At 43.9% G+C, this 22043-nt stretch overlaps 1 protein-coding gene across 2 annotated transcripts in view; it reads left to right on the plus strand.

The window, feature by feature from the left end:
• LOC119179248 ((E3-independent) E2 ubiquitin-conjugating enzyme) overlaps nt 1-22043 on the plus strand; it is a 48112-nt gene that overhangs the window by 8225 nt on the left and 17844 nt on the right. Inside the window, exons 3-13 of one of the 2 annotated variants that reach the window (XM_037430318.2) lie at nt 1216-1313; nt 2771-2831; nt 4209-4361; nt 6865-6983; nt 8223-8376; nt 11519-11747; nt 13669-13838; nt 15915-16017; nt 16571-16676; nt 17514-17619; nt 18116-18375. In XM_037430318.2, coding sequence (XP_037286215.2) covers nt 1216-1313; nt 2771-2831; nt 4209-4361; nt 6865-6983; nt 8223-8376; nt 11519-11747; nt 13669-13838; nt 15915-16017; nt 16571-16676; nt 17514-17619; nt 18116-18375 — 1559 coding nt within the window. The remainder of the gene's footprint in view (nt 1-1215; nt 1314-2770; nt 2832-4208; nt 4362-6864; nt 6984-8222; nt 8377-11518; nt 11748-13668; nt 13839-15914; nt 16018-16570; nt 16677-17513; nt 17620-18115; nt 18376-22043) is intronic. The other variant, XM_075868723.1, reaches the window with a different exon arrangement.

Raw genomic sequence — 22043 nt, forward strand, 5'->3', positions numbered from 1 at the left:
CTGACTGGATTCCCAGAGAAGGGAAGCGGGTTAGGGGGAGACAGAAGGTTAGGTGGGCAGATGAGATTAAGAAGTTTGCGGGTATAAATTGGCAGCAGCAAGCAATGGACCGGGTTAACTGGCGGAACATGGGAGAGGCCTTTGTCCTGCAGTGGACGCAGTCAGGCTGATGATGATGATGATGATGATGATGTCCCAGATCTAGATCATTTACCCTATTTAGCACCGTTGCATGGATTACATTATCAAAGGCCTTCTTGAGGTCTAACTTGTCCAGAAATATTCAAAATAATTTGGGGCTGGGGGTGGAGAGGAATAGGTTAGGTCAGGCACCTTTCAATCATTCTGTGCTTTTTTTTTTTTCCAAGGAAAAGTGTGAAAAGTCTAACTTTGTTTTTATGTTACATAACTGTCATTATGGAGCTCAGCATCACATTTCACGCTGATCAGAGCGGTCAGCTTCATCTTACTATTAGCTCTAGCTAAAAATGTGACACATGCTAAATTAGCTGCTCTATTTGTATCTTGCTTTGGCATCAACAAGGTATGGACAGTTGACTAATTGGACTTTGACAGTATGGAGGAAGGACAGAATGGTGTAGAAAGGGTAGCTTTGTACTCGTCTTTGTTGGTGACGGTGTTGTTTATGGGGTCGTTGCAGTGCTGATTATAGTTAATCTCTTTGAGACACTACATTCGCACATGTACGCGCCAGCTGGTTTTCCTTAGACTAGTGGCCAAGAAATAACTACAGTAATTGCGCTTTGGATCTTTTGAAGCTTTCTGCATAGTCGGCGTGTCTTGATTTGACCTCAGTGTGTTTAGCAGTGTAGTCCATCGCTTCTGTGAAAGCATTGCTATGTTTCACATGTTGTTCGAAGCGCTGCAAATTGGGCATGCGTCTTGAATCTACAGTTTGATTTTTTTTTATGAAACATGACTGACTGGGCAATAATTGAACATTTGATTGCATGCTAAATATGATTAATTACTGAAAAGATGTTATATCTGGGAATGGGATGTCATGTCTTCAGAATTATTTCATTATAATCTGACTCATTTGCATACGATGCATCACAATTTGCACTCGACGAGGTTATTGCATGCTTCACTTTTTCTTTTTGCAATGAATAAACATTAATCATTGGAATTTCGTGCAATAAATTATGTGTTGCCTTCGAAGTTGCCAATCGATTTTGTTAAACTTTTGCACAGAGGTTTAGCCAAGATGTTGCCATATATCTTGACTCCTGGGTCGGCATGGTGCAAAGCTTCAAGACGGAGCTTACAGTCCGATTTCCTGACGGGTCAACGTGAGTGTACCCTTTCGTTTTGCGAGTAACATGACTTTTGGATAGAGAGGTGCACATCATGGCTTGGCAGTGGCCCAATTACAGTAATTCGATTATTTTTTGCTGTAAAGAGTAGTGCTGGCCAGGTAATTTAGTCATGCAGCAAATTTCTTCAAGTCAGTAATTTCAGAAACGTTACCCATTAGTTTTCTAAATACTTTTAACTAACAAGTAGCATCTCCCCTTTCTTTATGGCATAAAATATTGACCAAAAAGAGGAAAAAAAATAATGGGCAATTCAATGGGAGCGCTGAACTTCAAGTGTCGGAAGCCAAACAAAGAGCGCGGAGAATTCACTGTATGTATGCTCTGTATATAGTATGCACGAGTTTTGCAGAATGGTAAAGATTATTTATAGTACTTTCATAGTAATTTCATTAATTTTCAAAATGAATTTATATATGTTATTATTTTCTGCCAGCTGTGGCTTTTAATGTAAATTAGTTACTCTTTTGGAGAAGCCTGTATGGGTTTGTGCGCCACAGTGATGGAAACCTTGGGCATCATTGTGGCATTGCAGTACAATAAAAAGACTGATATGTTGGAAGGCTAGCTCTCACCCCATCTGCTCGCTTTCCTGCGTAGACTTTTTCAAATAACGCTTGGAAGAATTTGCATATTTCAGGGCCAGTGTTGTATACAAAAGTGTACAGTAAGTTTCCTTGTAGCGCACAAAGAAAAAAACGAGACAAAAAAATATAGGCACACATGAACACACAGGGGGCTGTGTGTTCATATGTGCCTATATTTTTGTCCTGTCTGCACGGTGCAAAAAAAAACAAACAAACCTGGAGACAGTAAATTACAGTAATTAGATAATTAGTTATGTTGTAGTTAAAATTAATTGCTATGAGATACACTATAATTTGTTTAACTACCAACAAGCCTGCATTGCATCCCTTATGTGTACAAAAAACCTGGCACCGAGTAGCATACTGAAACACGGTCTTGAAGGTACACCAGTCAGATGTGTATAACCTATTTTACAATAATCGATGGTTTTTCAAATGGGGGCTTGTCGGCCATTGGCCGTTTCTGACATTGCAGTCTGATCCTATATGACCAGTCATTTTCACGCTGCCACATTTAATCGTTGCCTGCATCCCAGCCGTTGTCCATAGCACCCGAAGTGCTGCGCGGCCTAGCACACGGATAGAGGTCGAATTCTCGACACGGAGGAAGTGATAATTTTAGAGAGAGTATTGCACAACGTGATAGAAAGGATGAACTCTTACGGGAGGCCGCGCGTACGCCAAAATTTTGCTTGCTCCCAATTTTCTTTATAGTAGAAGGGCTGCTGAATATTTATTTTGCATGTTTCAGTTCCTTGTAATGGGGAGGGGGAAACAACTTCAATTGCTTGCTTGTGCGGAAGTGTAGGAGGTGTGCTTTCTCACGTGCTTTCATAAACCTTCCAGATGCATACTTCAAGAAGATGACGCACTCGACTTGGAAGATGCTCTAGATCGGAGACTGCCGGTGAGCTTGTCTTTCTCTTGAAAGTCTAGTCTGCATGTCGAGGGGTTTGAAATTGCACTTTGCTCGATAACTCTCGGAGTTAAAATACGAATAATAGGGCCTTTTTCTTTAGCGATTCACGTTGATAGAAAGGGCAAGAACAAAAAGCTTCAGTCTTCTTGACTAAATTCTAGTGCAAAAAAAAAAAGGATGGGTAATGTACAACACATAAACTAGTGTGTAAATGTGTCTTCCATGATGAAGTCATATTTTTTCAAAAGCCATGAAGGACACTGAAACATTGTAAAGTGAGAAAAATTACAATGCATATCATAAGTTAATGCCATGTTATGAGCGGACTATTACTGTGCTTATCACTGTTGCCAATCTCTATAACACTTTTTTAGATCCTTACGATATATTCTTGCTGTATCGCATACTACTGGCCCACTGAATACTTGAGTATCTTGAATTAGAGTGTAATGTATATATTAGGCCAATATGTATCCAAATTCCCTGTGCTTGTGATTTCTGTGAAGAAAAAATACTAGCTTGCATGTATTTACATGCTTTATTGTTCAGCTCTTTATTTTGTTCAACACCTGTGTAATATGTCAGACCAAACTTATGTGCTGTAATTGTTCGCTCAATTGTTATTGGAGTGATTTTTTTAAATGCATCATTTCTTGTGACAATTCTCACAACAGCTCTATATCTACACTCTTCAGACAGGACCTTTCCCCTTATGTAACACGCAAACCTCGATATAATGAACCCGCATATACTAAATTATCAGTTATAGCGAAGCAAGTGAGGAAGAGCTCTGTCACAGCTAAAGTGCTGCAAATATATGTTTATAACGAATTTTCCAATATAGCGAAGTATTTTCGTGGCAGTTGTGACTTCGTTTTTATAAGGTTCGAGTGTACTCACGGTGGCCTCTTCAAGTATTATTGCTGCCGTTTGGGTCTCTGACGTCCTTCATGTTTTAAGTACACTTAAACCTCGATATAATGGACCCAGATGTAATGAAGTAACGAATATAACGAAGCAAATGAAAAAATAGTTTTGCAATGTAGCATTAGGAGTATCCCTTGTAGATTTTTCAGATACAACGAACCTATTTCGTGTAAGACGCAACTTTGTTATAATCGGGTATCAGTGTTGGAATATTTATAGGGAGGTGCCGATGAAATTGAAAAGTTTTTAGGTATAACGGAGCAGCAGTGAGCACAAAACTGAGTTGATTGGCAGATCATGGGAAGGACCATTACCCTGCGATGTGTGTAATCAGTGTGATGATGATGATACTTGAAAACAACCTCCTTATAAGTATCATAGGTATTCTTGACTGTGGCATGCTACACATGACATCCTCTTGTCCCCGGTCATGCGCAGTCGTCCGAGTTCAAGGAGGAAGGCTTCTACAAGGGCCAGAGGCTGTGCGGCCCGATGTCGTGCTTCGAGGGGGCCCGCTGGCTCAACTGCACCAAGGAGACCAAAGCCCTGCTGAGCCGTCCACACAAGCACGTCCGCGTCACCGTGGACGACGTGAGTGCTGCATCGATACTTAGTTCCGTTGTGACACGCATCGTGACTGACCTCTCATAAGTGCGAGGAATTCATGGAACTTCATTGCAAGTTTCTGGAGGCTCAATTTGAGTGGTTGTAAATATTTAGATACCGCATTTTCGTCCGTATAACCCGGCCCTACATATAATCCGCATCCCCACTCTCAGCTCACCGGAAAAAGAAAAAAATCACCGAAAAAAAGAAAAATTTTAAAAGAAGAAAGGCTTTACAAAAGCTACTGCTCAAGCAACATAGCACATACATTGGCAGAAAAAAAATTTATTTATCAAGCAGAACACGCTGCCTGCAAGGCCAGTAACAATTCACTCTTTGTCACTGTTCTCGCTAAAGCTACGACTAGCACCACAGTCCTCACTGTTATGCAAAGTCACCTTTGGTTCCATCTGTGTTGTTCGTGATGCAGCATTTCTTGAAACTTTTACGCACCATCTCACCTGGAATGGCCTTCCATGCCTTGACAATCCACTTTTTTTTTTATCTTCGGAGTTTCGTTCCCAAAGTTAAATGGCTGGCATGTTTCTCTCTGCTTAAGAAACTGTCGTTGGCTGCTCTCACTCGTTTTCACCCGCACGTGGAGCATACAGCGCGCGGGGCAATGTTATCGAGCTCTGAGCGTCACGTGGAAGCTCGTGGCATGAAAAAAAAATGCGCCAAGAGTGTTCATTCAATTTACGTTGCAATGAAAATGCAATGTTTGTACGTTTGTGTGCAGTCTTTGATGTCAATTAAAACTGGAATGAAAGAGCTGTAATATACATTTAGAAACATGGTTTCATTTTCACGAGCAAAGAAGCCTATGAATTCAGTAAACGAACGACATTGTAGCGTCCTCGTTTGGGCGGCATGCAGCTCGAAGGCTTTGCCACAGGGGCGAAGTAAAGAGACCGCCAAACCATAATCGACGCCAGCAGGAAAGGCAAGCAATGGCTTCACGTGCCACAGCCAAGTGCAATTGCACGCTCTCTGGTTTGCACGCCGCTGCCGTTACCTCGAATACGTTAGCTATTATGCTTTAGAATCACTGTGCTTCGAAATAGTAGCGTCATGGCTATTCACTCATTGCTTAATTATTGTTTAGGCTTGTGCGAATATTTGAGTGCTTCAAATATTCGAACGAATACTGATTGTTGGCCTAGTTGGTACTTGCTTAATGACATGATTTGGCCGCAAGTAACACACACACACAAAGTAAAGGAACACTCAACGCCACTTGTGCTTGTCGTTGAGTGTTCCTTTACTTTGTGTGTGTGTTATTTGCAGCCAAAGCATGTCATTCAAACGAATAGTTGAGTATTCGAGTTTAAATTATCGAATATATTTGAAGTATTCACAATGAACGAATAAGTGTTCAAGTCAATTTGTTTTGCCGTGAAGCCCCCCTTCAAGTTTAAAGGGGCCCTGCAACACTTACTGAACACAGTCAGAAAACGCTGCTGATCGGTAGTCGAGGCTACCGAAAACACGCGAGGCAAATATTGTAGCGCAGTACATGGCCTGTAATTCACAATAAATTTTCAAAGCTAAAAATTGCTTTCTTTCCTCGGCAAGTGATACTACGAGCTCGAAAATCACTTGTCACAGCCAAGAAGTAATATACGGCTCTGGTCACAGGCATTGGCTGATTTGAGCATGGTGTGCTTGTCGATACCGAGGCCGCCGCTTGTCCACGAGTACGTGTGCGATCGCACTGAAAAGCCGTGTATTCGAAGAAAAAAAAAGGTGCTCAAGGTCACTAGGTGCGTGTGGAGTATTTTCTTTTGCCGTGCCATTCCTCCATGCTTAGTTTCCAGCTATTTCGTCAAGACGAGAAGAGAGAATGCAATTGCAGCGTGCGACAAACTCCACTCGTACTGGACTGATTCTAGAAACCTTGCAGCAGTAAATTTGTGAGGCAACAAGCATGTTTACTGGCTCCATGGCTACTTGAAAAAGTATTGCAGGGCCCCTTCAAAGGAACATGTTGTCCTCAAATCAATTCTTCATTTTATTAGGCTTATTATGACTGCTTATAAGATCCAAGTATAATAAAACATTAAGTATCTTACATGTTATCACTCGCATCCTACCGAATCTACTACTCAAGGTTGTTACGGCTTCCTTTTAAAGAAAAAATCAATGGCATTTGCATAGAGCCCCTATTTCAATTCAAAAGAAATATCATGCAGATTAGTTAGGTCATGATAAATATTCCTTTTTTTTTATTATATGTCATTCATACCATTCGAATTCGATTCGAAATTATTTGATCAAAATCACTATTCGCTTACACCGAAAATTCACTATTCGCACAAGTCTATTATTGTTACATTTTATTTATAGATTGCTTAAGGAGCACTTCAGTTATCCAGTTTTTCCTTTTCTTCCACCCCTGTAATAGCCCAAAAGGGACCGACAATGTAATAAAGTAGAATGAAAGAAATACTTGACCCAAGGCATTGATTCTTGAGGGTGCTCTCTGCAGGTGAAGGTGGTGTACCTATTTGTGCAAGGTGTGTGCAAGGCTTACCAGGACACATCCAATGGGAACAACCAGAATGATGAACTCATCAAGTATGTCATCGAAGGAGAGGCACTGGACAGGTGGAGTCATCTACAGAATCTCTGTTTAATTTTATGGATGTCTAGTCGTGTAACTTCTGCCCATTGCAGTAACCTGACTTGGCTGATGTGCATACAATCTCTCCATTTCATCATCATCATCAGCCTGACTACGTCCACTGCAGGACAAAGGCCTCTCCCATGTTCCGCCAGTCAACGCGATCCTGTGCTTGCTGCTGCCAATTTATACCCGCAAACTTCTTATTCTCATCTGCCCACCTAACCTTCTGTCTCCCCCTAAGCCGCTTGCCTTCTCTGGGAATCCAGGCAGTTACCCTTAATGACCAGCGGTTATCCTGTCTATGCGCTACATGCCCGGCCCATGTCCATTTCCTCGTCTTGATTTCAGCTATGATATCCTTAACCCCCGTTTGTTCTCTAATCCACTCTGCTCTCTTCTCTCCATTTAACCTATAATATAATCTATGTACATGATCCGACATCTTCTTTCTCTTCAGCGTAACCTGTGCGAGGAATAGGAAGCGGCTCTCGGGAACAGGCACGCGTTCGGCTGGTGCAGAGATGGGGAAGGTGAAGTCGGGATAGAGCAGCCAGCATAGAATCTGGCTACTCTTTGATTATCTGTCTTCCTGATCGCTGTTTGCACCGCCATTTGATATATCTTTTTTACTAGGCAATTCTCGTGTAACCTGTGAATCTAATCCCTCTATTTATCTTTGCCAGTTCTGTCATCTGAAACCAGTTGCATTTAAACATGGCCTACATTGCATAAAAACAATACTCTTGCCGACATGTCAAATTGTCCTGCAAAATCATTGAGCTCCAACCTGAATCTGCTGGCATGCTTGGAAATGAATCTTTGTAATCAATTTATTAATTGGCCAAGCCCTGTGAACTGGTTAATATGCAGACAGCCAATCAGGGTGAATGTAAAGGCAGAAACTAGCACAGGTGCATCTTAAGGTGTATGTGCACTGATGAGGAAAAATTAAAATGTAAGACTTAATTGAGAGTTCAGCCTAACAAAGCTGCATCACATCACTGGGAAAGTGAAGAACGATCTGAAAAATAGTCAGCTTATTGAAGAGTATTACCTAGTTTAGATCATGTTGCTATGAGATGCTAGAGATGAACATAGTACAGAAGACGACAATAATGGCTACCCTTACAGTAACAGCATTAAAGATTACTTTAAGATGTCCACGTCGTTAGTGTCTGAACCTTCTGAATATTCCTGCGCTGCTTTGCCGTTGCTTGCAGGGTGAAGATGATCAACATATTCGAGCGGTGTGCTCTGCAGATTGGGGACCGTAATTACTACACCCTCAAGGCCACCGACAACATTGTCACTCTAGACCAGTGGAAGCGACATTGTGCCTCCAAGTACTCCCCACCTGTTCACAACCCTGAATGTGTGAGTGTCTACTTTTTTTTTTTTTGATGGAAGCGCGTTGAGAGTTAAATTTCAATGGCGAGATTCATATACAGTAGACACCGAAGAGACAAGGCAAATGTGTTCCATTTAACATGAGTTTCATCTACTGAGAGCATAGAGTTTCCTAATTATACGCTAGAGGGAACTCTGGCGCTAGTGTCTATGGGAGCTGCGATGCATGGCCCTTCAGTGAGCATGGGAATGATGGGTAGTGCATGTATTTGTCTAATCTTCATACTTCTGGCCCCGTGTGTGTTCGTGTGGCTTTAAGCTGTTCTCTCACGAAACGAAAATGAACAAATGTTCAGCAATTGCGCTGAACATTTGTCTCGTCGAAAGCCCTTACTTGTTGAAAGCCCCATTTCGTCGAAAGCCCTTACTTCATTTAAACAGCATTTTCGCTTAGGAGTTTTCGATTTAATGAGAATCTGCTGTATGCGAAAAATGAGACGCCAGCAACCGTACAGAAATGCAACCCTCAAAGGCACGCCAGTTGAGTGCATATATCTGTGCTCCAGTTTTGAGTTATTGCTTTCTGAATTGTCGGCAGTAAGCTGTTCATTATGTTGCAGTTTGATCTTTCATCGATGTCACTGGTCGTTTCACGTTTCGTTGTCTGAATATCAGCTTGTGACCATCGTTGTTGCCTGTAGCAACTGAAGTGTTGGGCTACTAAGTTCGTAGACGACGATGCGATTCCCCTTATACTTTTTTGTAAATACTCTAAAGGAAACTCTGGTGCTATTAGGTATGAGAGCTGCGATGCACGACACTTGAGCCGGCATGGGAGAATGATGGGCAGTACACAAGTTTGTCTAATCTCCCTACTCTAGACTTCATTTGGCTTCGCGCGGCTAGAAACCTCTTTGGCACGAAACGACAATCTGCAAATATTCAGAAGTTGCACTTCACCACCTTAACCATTAATGCTATGAACTTTTGCTCACACAATGCTAAGACACCTCAGATTTGGGTGCACGTTAAAGAACCCCAGGTGGTCGAAATTTCCGGAGCCCTCCACTACGGCGTCTCTCATAATCATATAGTGGTTTTGGGACGTTAAACCCTACATATCAATCAATCAATCAATGCAAAGACACTAAAAAAAGATTCACAAGGATTGTGCTGGTCCATAGAGTTTCATACAATAATATCTAGAGAAGAATCTGGTGCTGCGATCGTGTACCCCTATGGGAATTGTGGGAATTACATACAGGCTTGGGATTGGATTGCGTTAGCTAGCCAACTGTCTTTCAATTGAATATAATTTCTATTTGCCTTGTCTTACACTCGGCAAGCAAGCGTCACGAATCTCAAAAACCTGATCCATCTAAAGCAGATCGGAGGCCTGTACTTCCCGTGATCTCTATGGGGGCACAAGCGCTGCCGAAGGAGCTCGCGTTGACACCAGCGCCAGATTCCCCTCCGGCTATTATTTGTGTCATCGTGTTGCGTGCACAAAAGTTTCAGTATGCAGCCAAACCAACGAGCCTGCCTTTCCATATTGTTGCAGTTCACATTCAGGCTCACCTGTTCAAATCTGGCCACGAAGTTCACAGCAGTCAATTCTTTTATTCGAAACAAAACCAAAACACAGTGATAAACCGAGCCACAAGTGCGTTTGAAGCCCACAAGCACGAAGGCTAGGCAAATTTGGGTACTACCCGCCGTTCCAATGACGGCTGCACGGTTGCAGCGCCAGAGCCCTCTCTGGGTAATCTCAGACCTGCATGCGATCAAGGAAACAGTTAGGAGGGAGCATTGTGCAGTGTGATAAAAAGAAAAACGGTGCACTTGCAAAGCTTTGCTTGCCTGTCTTTTTTTGGCAAGGGCGAGACTCCTAAATCCTTCTTATGTGGAAGGAAATGAAGACGTCTTTGTGTCGTTCAATAGACTCTTGCACCCCCGAGACATAAAGAAGGGACGCCATGGAGGAAACTATTTTACAGAGAACGCTGTTAGGAGATCACTTCTCGGGTCACTCGCAGTCATTGTTGGCCGCCACATCGCACGAAAATAGAAACAATAACCTTGCACCGATCTCACAGTGGGGCTTGAACCCGGGTCCGCTGGGTGCCAGCTCAATGTTCTACGACTGAGCTACACCAGTGCTTGTGACTTGTCAAACTTGACTTAGGCAGGCTTGATGCTGAGAAAGCAATCACGTCAATAAGACTTATAGAGCGTTTCACAACAGCAAAAGAACAACCAGTAGTCGCACAATGCAAATAGCGTAACGAGTGGGCCGTCCAATGTTCCAAACCATGACGAAAGCTTGTTCTCGTTCCTCTATTAACTTTGGCAAATACACACTTCAACCATTATTCCTCATCATCGTCGGCCACTGCATGGACAATTGGCACAAAATTCCTTGCAAGTGTTTAGCGGACACCACGCTTCTCAGAAGAATGACGAAAATAGCATAGCGAGTGCCGGCCTACTACCCCAAAGTTTTATTATTAATGCCCTAGTGGGTACCAAGCAAGTGTGCTTGCAGTAGTTACCCAATGAGTGTTTTCGAAAGGCTCTGAAAGGCCGCTCCTCTAGCTTTGGCTGTGACTGTGCTGCGCCTATCGCGCAGGCCTGGCGTTTTTTTATCGTGTTAGTAGATTACTCGTTGACAATGCCGAAATCACCATGCTTGCCGCAAGGGTATTCTTTCTAAGCGAGAAGATGCGCAGAAAGAATATGTCAGCGGCAAAGCCGCCTTGAAATTTTGGCATCAGTCACTATAACCTTTGTAGTTCCTAATCGGTCAATATGCAGTAATTTGCCCTCTGATAGTGCTATTGAGCCAGTGTGGCTGGGTAAAAATAAACCATTATCCATAGCGTCATTCACTCGAATTTCAGTTTGAGATTTGAAAACAAGACTGTGACCTTGATGTTTTACTAATGAGCCTATTATGATGAAACAAACATTGGAGCTTTTCAATTATAGTTTGTGTAACTTCTGTTCAGAGTAGAATTTATTCAGAGTCTCACTTTAGTGTCCTCATCTCAAGTTTTCAATAACTCTTTTGCAACAATTTGCAAAATTGAGGCCCTTGTCACACAAGTTCTTTCGTTTCGTACGCGAACCCGTCGAGATTGGTCGTCACTTCTTTTTTTTTTTTCGACAGCCACAGGCTCCCGAAAACGAGGGCGTGCGGCAGCAACCGGCCGCCGTGGTGGCCAGTCATGGCGACACGCGCGATGGCGAGAACAACCGCGACTTACAGGTGTGTCAGGACGGCACGGACTCTGACTACGAGGACGTTGAGGATGACGAAGCGAGTGGCTCCGACTCGGTCTCCGGGACGAGCGGCTCGACAGTGTCCTCCATGGACCATCACCACAGGCGGACTCCCGGTGGGCACTCAACTAAAATAGTACAATACAGTCAAACCCGTTCATATCGAACTCAGGTGAATCAAATTGTTCTTTATATTGAATTATATTGAATGCGACTATACTTTACACTGGCTAAATAGAATGAAAATAGCTGGAGCACTTGACGTGTTGAACATCTCAGAAGTGTTTGGCTTTTTCTCATGGAAGTTGAATTTCTCATCTACCGAACGGAGAGCGAGTGGTGTGATTACGAGAGCGGCACAGACAGTGAGTAGAAACAACCGCTTGGCTTCACATGTCCTTCCCCCAGTATTCCTCCTCGTTGATCCACTGGCCCATCTTGTGGTGTTGCTGTTTCTTGATTGATATGTAGGATTTAACGTTCCAAAACCGCCATATAATTATAAGAGACGCCGTAGTGGAGGGCTCCGGAAATTTTGACCACCTGGGGTTCTTTTACGTGCACCCAAATCTGAGCACACGGCCCTACAGCATTTCCACCTCCATAGGAAATGCAGCCGCCGGGATTTGATCCCGCGACCTGCGGGTCCTAGCCACTAGACCTTAGCCACTAGACCATTGCGGCGGGTGTATTGCTGTTTCTCCTTTTGTAAACATGATGGTTGCCGTAATAAGGAAGAACCTGCTGTTCTCTGCAAATTTAGTGATAATATCATCGAACTTGGGGGGGAAAGAAGCCTTACATTGCTGCAGTGTGCATCATCCAAAGAAGCCAGCCTAATGTGATTGTGAAAAATAAAACCAACATTAGGCCGAAGGCAGACATTAGGCTGAAGGCTTTCAATGCTATCTGAATATACACAGCTGTGTACGAAGATGTAGAACCAACAATTATAATTTACCACGTTTAACCCACGCGTGCATATAAACCCACATCCACAACTACAAACCGCAGAAAAATGCAAAATTTAGAAAAATCCAGAAATACTACTGTTAAGGCGTCTCCTTACATCTTACATTACAAAAACACAGAAGTAGGTTGACAGATAAGAAAGGATAAATTTCATATTTATAATTAATTGCTGGTTTACATTTTATGAAAACAATGACATAACATCTGTTGAGATAATTTTTACATAGTACTACATCTGGGATAGATGCTTTACAACTGAGGCTCTGTAGAGGCCATGTACTCTGCATTTATGTGTTGTCGAAAGTATATACAGTAATTAGCGGTAGGGTATCTTGCTGTAGTCTTTATGGAAGAATGTCCTAACTAAATTTTATCTTTCATATATGATGTGACCACTGCAGTGGCCCAGTCGTTATAGTGCTTGACCATTGACCCGGAATGTGCGGGTTCGATTCTGGCCATTGTGGTCACAGTTGAGGCCGAATGCTGGAGACCCGTGCTCATCCCGAGGTCTGTGCATGTCAAAGAGGTTCCTAGGGGATCGAGAATATCTGCAGTAGGCACTATGGTGTGTCTGATAGCCAGTGTTTCTGGGCGTTCGACCCCCAGCAAACAAACAAACAATCGTATTGCATTTGCGCTTTTCTTTTTTAACGGTATAGGAGCTTGGTGGCTAATGATCTTTCGAAATTGCTATTGTCCACTCTCTTGAGCTCGTTCAAAAAGTCGTTTACGGTTGAGAATCGGATCAAAATGGTACACTTATTCATATCATACTATGAGTTGTGGGATATTGACTCCACATAATGTCACTGCAGTTCTGTTCTGAAATTCACAAAACCTTACTTTGACGTAATGACCATTAACAACCAGTCTGTTAGCACGTAACTATCAACAGAAGCAAAGAAAAACAAATTTCTCTTTTGTAGTATCTGCAGAAGAACTGCTTGTAACAGGCCTGCCTCGCTACTGCACCTGCAATGTTTTGAGAACAAAATTAAAGTTGGCGTTGCTAAACGGAAAAAAGTCTGTGTCGTAACTAGTGCCCACCGCTGTGTCTTCCAGCGTTCCGGCGAGGCAAGCACGGCCCATCGCTAGCGACCAAGCTGCTCAAGAAGCCCAAGCTTCGTCGGGCGCGCAAGCGTCAGCCCATCAAGCAGCCCTCCATGAAGCCCGGGGACGTGCTGGTCACCGAGACCCTGGCCACTTACACCACTGCCCAGGTTGTCTGGCAGGTGAGGGGGTGCCACCTAGCGCTACTTGTCTACAGCTTCATTCATTCGCTCATTTCCATGCCAGATGCCTACTTTATCCTTGTGTATGCCCCTTTAAAGTCGAATTATGACCCACTTTGTGCAAACGTGTCTAATTTGCATGGCATGATTCCAAGGCACTCAGTATTACATTCCAAGAAAGAAAAATAAGGACTGTTTTGTTTTGCACGAGTTTGTTATTAACATTAATTAACATGTAATTATCTAATTATTAATCAGTTAACTGGGGTGTTACATTAAAAATATGAAATATTAGGCCCAAGTGCAAGCACAGCTTGTTTTTTTTTTTGTTGCATTCATTTCAAGCAAAAAAAAAACACTCTTGACATGGGTCCTGGAAGACGGCACGTCAACTGGTCATTGAACATAGTATTGTCGCCATCCATGTGATCCTCTATAGCATTACGCAGAATGAAGAAGCTAAATGACTGGTATTTGTTCACTCAGGAAGCCTGCATGAATGTCCACGTGTATCAAGCCACTTGAACAAGCATACGTTGCGTGACGTGCCTCTAAATCTGATGTGTGCGATTGTACATGCTGCCGCTGAAAGCGATATGTCATTCCAATAACTTCATGTTTTCTGGATTCCATCCGTACAGTATGCAAGGCCGTCAAACAGTTTAAAGGGTCACTAAAGTCAAATAACAACTTACGTCAGAGTGAAAGCTCAATGTATGACAACATCTAAAATGACATTATTATCGACAACAGTGCCCCACTTACCGAGAAGTTCAGGTAAATGCACAAAACCACATGGGACACAGTAGGACATTCTCGAATTGATCCCGGTGACATCAGACGGACCGCCTACAATTAATCACTAGTAGTTGATCTAGCTGCACTAAGTATAGAACCTTGCATGCATCAAGAGATGCAATAAAATGCTGTTTGTTCATTTCTGTTTGATTCATTAAAAAAAGAGCTGCCGGAGGTTGCTATGGGGAATGGCGTGAGTGGTTCATCAATTCAATTTTTGCAAAGTTATACTGGACAGGTGGTGCCATCTAGCAAGGTGCAGTTGACCCAAAAACGTCTGCAATCTCGGATTTAATTAAGGAAAATTGATCAATGGCCGTTTTTGCTGCTGTGGCTCCCGCTGCTTTCGGTCTGCGTCTACTAGCGCAGTAAAGCCAGGCAACGTGTACGGCAACAGAGACGCGAGTAGGTCCGGTCTGTCCGCTTCTCGAGGCGGGCAATTTGAAGTGCGCTAACCTGATGCAGACCACTAAAATGTGATTTTATTTCAAAATAGGCCCTTCCTTGGCACAAAAGTAACGCTGTGAGGTTTCTGGACTGCTATTTCAATAATTAACATCGACCTAATAGTTTTCAACTTTGCTGTCAGGAGTTCCTTGAAGTCCTTCCCCCATCTTGTAATGCCTGGTAGGGCCTTTAGTGTATGGCAGTAAATAAACAAATGAAATGAAAACAAGGAAAACAATGTTGCGAAAAGGAACAAACACTATGGAGTCCACCTGCTTTAGTGACATCTGGTGGGTCCTTCTGTACCGCGCGCAGCTCGTGGACGCCGTTCACTGTCAGGGTCTATGAATGAAGTTATTGATCAAGCTTCTAGTCAACTGTCCACTCAATAGATGCCAATAAAATCGATGGAGGTGCTGTGCCCAGAAACTTAAAGCTTATTTTTGGTTTTGCAATGACAAATAAGGGAAATAAAAAGTTTGTTACTCAAGCAAATTGAAGCTAAGCCATTAAGTCACAAGCTCACTGAAATATACCACACTCATGTGCTTCTTATTCTTAGCAAGTACAGACATTCTTTGCACAAAAGTAGATTTTGTGCTTGTAACAGATGAGAGGTAGATTTTGTGCTTGTAACAGATGAGAGTACTGTTTTCAACATACATTTGCAGCAAAATAAAATACAACTGATGGAAAAGTTAGTTCTCTTGGTAATTTTGTCTTTAATTTGTATTTGAAGCTGTGTATTCGTATTCAGTTGGTATGTGAAAATTTTGATATTTGCACACTCCTACTTTTTGGAAAGAATTGTTTGTTTATTCATTATTGCAGGACGGCAGTGTAGAAAATGGAATTCCCTCTGCAGACCTCTACCCCATCCACCACTTGGATGGCCACGAATTCTTTCCTGGGGACTTTGTTGTGGAAAACACAGGTATATGGAACAATGTCTTGGGGGGGGGGGGGGGGACTTCTAGCTTATTTGACCTATTCTTTCTGTAGGAATTATTGTATGGGTTTTTGTTGGCATCTGAAGGCTTCCTTGCAGAAACTTTTCTGGTGCGAGGCCAGTGATTAGAGGGAGCATTTCTTCAATAAGTGAGCATTTCTGCAAAATGCTCACTTATTATGTTGAAACTCTTGTCAGTGGAGATACAAAACTGGCATTTCGAAGCTCTTTATATGCTGCTCTGTCTTGGTTCACGAGATGAACTTGAATGTAATGTGTAACACTCAGTAACCGCTGCCAAAGGTACGAAATAGAATGCAAATCACAACGACATGCTGATTATCTTCTAATCAATCATCTGTCGCTCATGCTTACTGTATTCCTAATCACTGTTGACTGTTGGGACCTTGAAAGTTGCACTGGAAAGCTTCTGTTTGATAAGTTCATTTTTTTTTTATTTCTGCTGAAAATCACTTTCAATGTTCTACAGTCGCTGTAGTTGTGACTTGTAAACCGTTGTCGGTCATTTTGTTTTCAGACACCCCTCCCGCCCATGAGTACGCAGTGGTCAAGAAGGTGGACCACTCTGGAAGAACGGCGGTTGTGACAAAATTCAAGACCTACATGGCCGGCGCAGACCCCCAGTGAGTTAATCTTGCCAATCTCTTGTGTTGCCATTAGTGATTAAGGACGAGGTTTGATCTTTGAACTCTACATTGACAACATGAAAGAGATCGTGAATAAAATTGAAAACTCGAACACGTATTGAGCCATAACAAACAGGGACGTAAGAAAGACGAAAACACGATATCAGCGCTGAAATTGAGAAGTCTTGAAAAAAGCAAATATGAATTTCTTGCCATAACAATTCAGAACAACCACTGGTTCTGTGTTTTTCTCGGTAGCGTGTATTGTGAATTCATGCCCACTTACTAATTCATGCCAACTAAATTCATGCCCACTTACTGCCATCAAGTGTTCAAATCACCACAGCCACTACTGAAACGAATGAACTGTACATTTATTTACTGAGTGTTTGTCCTGCAATAGGTGGTAGTGGGGGTATGTGTGTCTGTGCATTAATCACGAAAATGCATTGTCTTGTTACGGTGACTCCTTTCCAATCTCGCATGTGGTTAGCTGTGTACAGTTGGCCATGCATAACTTGATTTCCTATGGTTTGCTGCGCAACGTTGGTGGCCTCTGGTGGGCTGCGGGCGGTCGCTAGCGCATGGTTGGCTGTGTGGTTTGTTGCTTATGTTTATTTGCGTACAGTTTGCTTCCTGATGCCTTCCTGGCAATGAAGCTGACTTTCTGGCGTGTTCAATGAATATTTGAAAAAATGGTCCTCAGAAATGTCTCCTGGAGTTGTTCTTAATAACAACTCGACAACAGAAAGAAAGGTTATCGCTAAGCGCACTGCATACTCGCTGCATGGAAATCGTTCACCGCGACTCCATTTTTCTCGTTCGCGCTCTCAGCCCCGAAGAACTCGGCGTTGAAGAGGTGAGCGTCTACGACATCAAGGACCACCCAGATTTCAAGTACAGGCCCGCGTCCTGCGTCATCAGGGTGGCCAACTTTGAGGTGAGTTTCGCTGTTGCCGTTGCTTCACATGGGTTATTGCGTGTGCTGATCTCTCATCTTCTCACAACGAATAATCGTAAAGGTTAAACCTTAAAACCATGATATGATTATGAGGGATGCTATAGTGTTTCAGTCCTAAATTATCACTATTTAGGGACTACTATTAGGAAAACTTAGGGACCATGAGTCCCTAAATTTGACCACCTGGGGCTCGACGTGTACCTAAATCTAGGCACACGGGTCTCTAGCGTTTTTGCCTCCACCGAAATACAGCCGCCGCAGCCGGGGCTCAATTTGAACTCGTGTCATTCTTTATGGCTTGTATGCTTTACTTACACATGTTTAATTGTCCCGAATGGTTAGTTTACAAAGTGGCAAAGTTTACCATTGTAAATGAGTTTACTGCCCGAGCTGCCTCCTGTGTTTTTCACAGGAAAAAAAAAAAAAAAAAAACCTCATTAGCACCACATCAATCTCTGGTGGCGCGTTGATGCAGTCGGAAGGGCGATGCCCTGCGCAGGACAAGGAGTCCGAATCGACAGCGGGCCAGGTGGTGGATGTCCACCCAGCGGGCAAGGTGGAGGTGCAGTGGGTGAGCGGCAAGACGTCGCTGTGCTACCCACAGGAGCTGTACCGCATTGGTGAATACGACTCGGACGACCTCTGGGACGACGGGGACGAGGAGGGCGACGATGAGTCCTGCTCGGGTGACGAAAGCTGGGAGACCCAGTCGGAGAAGTCGCTCGTCGGAGACCTGTAAGCCTGCCTTCCGCCACCCCGCCGCTGAGTCTTTATTCTTTTGCATTCCCCCCCCCCCCCCCCCCCCCCCCCCGACCTGAACATTTTACTGAAATGTCTATACAGTAGTAGGCTTGTGCGAATAGTGAATTTTAAGGCTCGAAGTGAATTCGAAGCCAATAGTGAATTTGATCGAATAATTTCGAATCGAATTTGAATGGTATGTCTGGCATATTAAAAAAAAAGGGAATATTTATCATGACCTAACTAACCTGCACAATATTTCTTTTGAATTGAAATAGGGGCTCTATGCAAATGCAATTTATTTTTTGTTGTTCACAGGAAGTCAAAACAACCTTAAGTAATAGCTTTGGTAGGATGGGAGTGATAACCTGTAAGATACTTAATGTTTTATTATACTTGGATCACATAAGCTGTCATAATAAGCTCAATAAAATGAAGAATTGATTTGAGGGTAACATGTTCCTTTAAAGGGGCCCTGCAACACTTTTTCAAGTAGCCATGGAACCAGTAAACATGCTTGTTGCCTCACAGATTCACTGCAGGAAAGTTTCTAGAATCAGTCCAGTACTTAGCGGAGTTCCAGAAATTTGTTGCACGCTGCAACTACATTCTCTCCTCTCGTCTTGACGAAATAGCTGGAAGCTAAGCAGGAAGGAATGGCACTGCGAAAGAAAATACTCTACACGCACCTAGTGACCTTGAGCACCTGCTTTTTTTTTTCTTCGGATATGTGGCTTTTTAGTGCGAGCGCGCACATACTCTAGGACAAGCGGCGACCTCCCGTGGCGGCCCCGGTAACGATGAGCGCACCATGCTCAAGTGAGCCAATGACTGTGACCAGAGCCGCATATTCCTTGTTGGCTGTGACAAGTGATTTTTGAGGTTGTAGAGGGAAGAAAGCAATTTGCTGAGAGAAGAAAGCAATTTTTATCTTTGAAAATTTATGGTGAATTACAGGCCGCGCGCTGCACTAGAATATTTGCCTCGCGTGTTCTTGGTAGCCTCGAATACCGATCAGCAGCATTTTCTGACCATGCTCAGTTAGTGTTGCAGGGCCCCTTTAAACTTGAAGGGGGGCAAAGTGAATTTGCCCTGGGTAGGTGCACTCCTACATTGCAGCTTAGCACTCCTACATTGGCTTAGCACTCCTACATTGCAGTAAAACCACCTTGCAGGTGCTTACATGCAGATTAATATACACTTATTCGTTCATTGCGACTACTTCAAAAATATTCAATAATTTAAATTCGAATTGAAGCGAATTCGAACATTAAACAATTCGTTCAAATATTCGAAGCATTCGATTATTCGCACAAGCCTATACAGTAGTAGTAGTAGTAGTAGTAGTAGTAGTAGTAGGTGTCCACTGAAATTCTATTGGCTGAGCCTGCTGTTCACATGATCTTGCTTTCAACAATCTGGTATAAGTGCACACATAGTGGCGCATTACGACATCCTGCTAACCAATCATATAGACTTGCGCTGTTCTAACCATGCGTGATCACACTAGCGAATCGTGTAGATTTGCCTGATTTGAGATAGGTAGACCTCATATGACAAGATAATTACCCTGCTCAAACCACCGGGTATGAATAGGTCTCGTACAGCTTTGCCGATAGTCGTGCTGCTTACGAGCAACACTGGAACATACAGTTGAGCCCACATATAACGGCCCCACTTGAAACGAACTTTCGTTTAAAACGAACAATATCCGCGTGACCGTCAAAATATGCATTGGTTCAATGGTACAAAATCGTACTTGCAACGATCGTCTCCAAGCGCCGCTGATCAGTTACAGCGAACGGAGTCAGCGGTTTGCCGACCTCCCGGGAAACCAATTTCGACCACCGATCAGGCATCGGCAAGGTGCCCATACATTCTTATTGTTAAACGCCGACCCTGCCTTCACGACCCTCTAGTTGCCGCTCTCCCCAACCCATGGAGGAAGGAAAGTTGTTTCCTTTCTCCATGCCCTGACTGTTTTTTGTTACGCACCCCTCCATCCTTTGTCGCCCCACTACTCTGAGCACCCCGCATCGCCAGACGAGGCCCGTGTTTTCACACTGCCACCGATCTTTCAAAGACCAGTCGGTCATCTACCCTGTTTTTGATCACTGGTACTGTCATTGGCATCGCCAGCCTGGAGTGACGAGACCATTTGCCAACATCGTCGGGCACCGATTGTATCCGATAGTCTGTGTCTAGTGCACGCGCGTACGCTACTCCACCGACACTGATAATTTGCGATTCATTTCGTGTTTAGGACTTGTTCTCGCTCACTTCGCACTCGGCTCAGCATGCCTTCTGCGCGCGTGTGGAAGTGCGAAAACGGCTGTTAATTCGCGCGGAACGAAGCCCGAAATATCGAAGTTCGTGAGGCCACGCAAACCCGCCGGCGCAACGAAACGATTTTTCGACCACGGCCGTTGATTCTTCGAACACCGCCGCGCGCACTGATTCAGGCGGCCATGCACACTTTCCAAGTTTTTCTACGTGCGAGTTTCGCAGACCTTTCAAGCAAGCTACCCAACATGCCTCCTTTCCGTGTGTTTTGGTTTTCAAGGTCGCCCTCCTGCCGCATCCTCCTCTCTTTCTATTGCAACTCCTTGCCCTTCTCTTACAAGTCTGCTCTTTTCTCTTGATCACAACCCCTTCGCCCGTCTCCACTGCTCCGCCACGCTGGCTCGAGTTAGTTTCGTTTTCTGAGTGGAAACCGGCCGAGAGCTGTTCCACGTGTTCTGGCATGTGCGTCGCGTGTGCACGTCTTGCTCGCTCTTGGTGTGCGTGGTCATGATGGCCGACGGGAGGACTAGCACGCTTTTTCGTGCCGCTCAACAAAACGTCGAAAGTGTGACGGCTTGAGCGTAATCCGCGCATTAGGTGCTGCATTGCGGAGCACTTGCTCATAGCTGTTGACCACCTGGCAGCCAACTTGCCGCTTCGAGCGTCCCGGTATTCAGCTGTGGCGATGGTGAATATTTCGTGGGCGGCAGTGACGACTACATGCATGCGAAACTGTTTTCGCGAGGCCGACTTCATCGACATCGGGCCCGATGCCGAGCCTGAAGCTTCCGAACTGCGGCGGCAATTTGTGGCAGCGCGTCCTCGACTTTGACCTGGGAGAGCGGGTGGGACATCTGTTGCGATGGTTTAATTACGGCAGATGATGATGCCGACACTGTGGAACCGTGCACGGATCGGGACATTGTGAATGAAGTACGTGGCAAGAGCAATTTGGAGGAATCATATTGCGAAAACGACGAAACTTTTGAGTCAGTGCCTCATGCAGCTTATGCCACGGGCCTTGGCGAACGAGCACCCTGCTGTTTTAAATGAACTCGAGACCACCCTTATCGCTTCTGCTCTTCGAAACACGTGCATCACGGACTTCTTGGGGCAAAAAAAGTTTGTGTTTTCATTTGCAACTTTTTTGTAAAAGCTGTGTTTCATTTACTACGAACTTCGGGATACAGCGAACGGATGCCGCGTCACGCTCAGGTTCGTTATAAGCGGGCTCGACAGTACTTGGCCAGGAACGGGTACGAGTTCACCGTGCCAAAGAAGCAGCATTGCAAGAGTGTGAAGTGGCGTTATGTGACTTGAGATAGGTAGACTTCGTGTAGTCTGCACCATTGAGGAGTACTGTATTTACTTTCATATTA

Source organism: Rhipicephalus microplus, chromosome 7 (genome assembly GCF_043290135.1).
Source record: "Rhipicephalus microplus isolate Deutch F79 chromosome 7, USDA_Rmic, whole genome shotgun sequence".
Taxonomy (NCBI): Eukaryota; Metazoa; Arthropoda; class Arachnida; order Ixodida; family Ixodidae; genus Rhipicephalus; species Rhipicephalus microplus.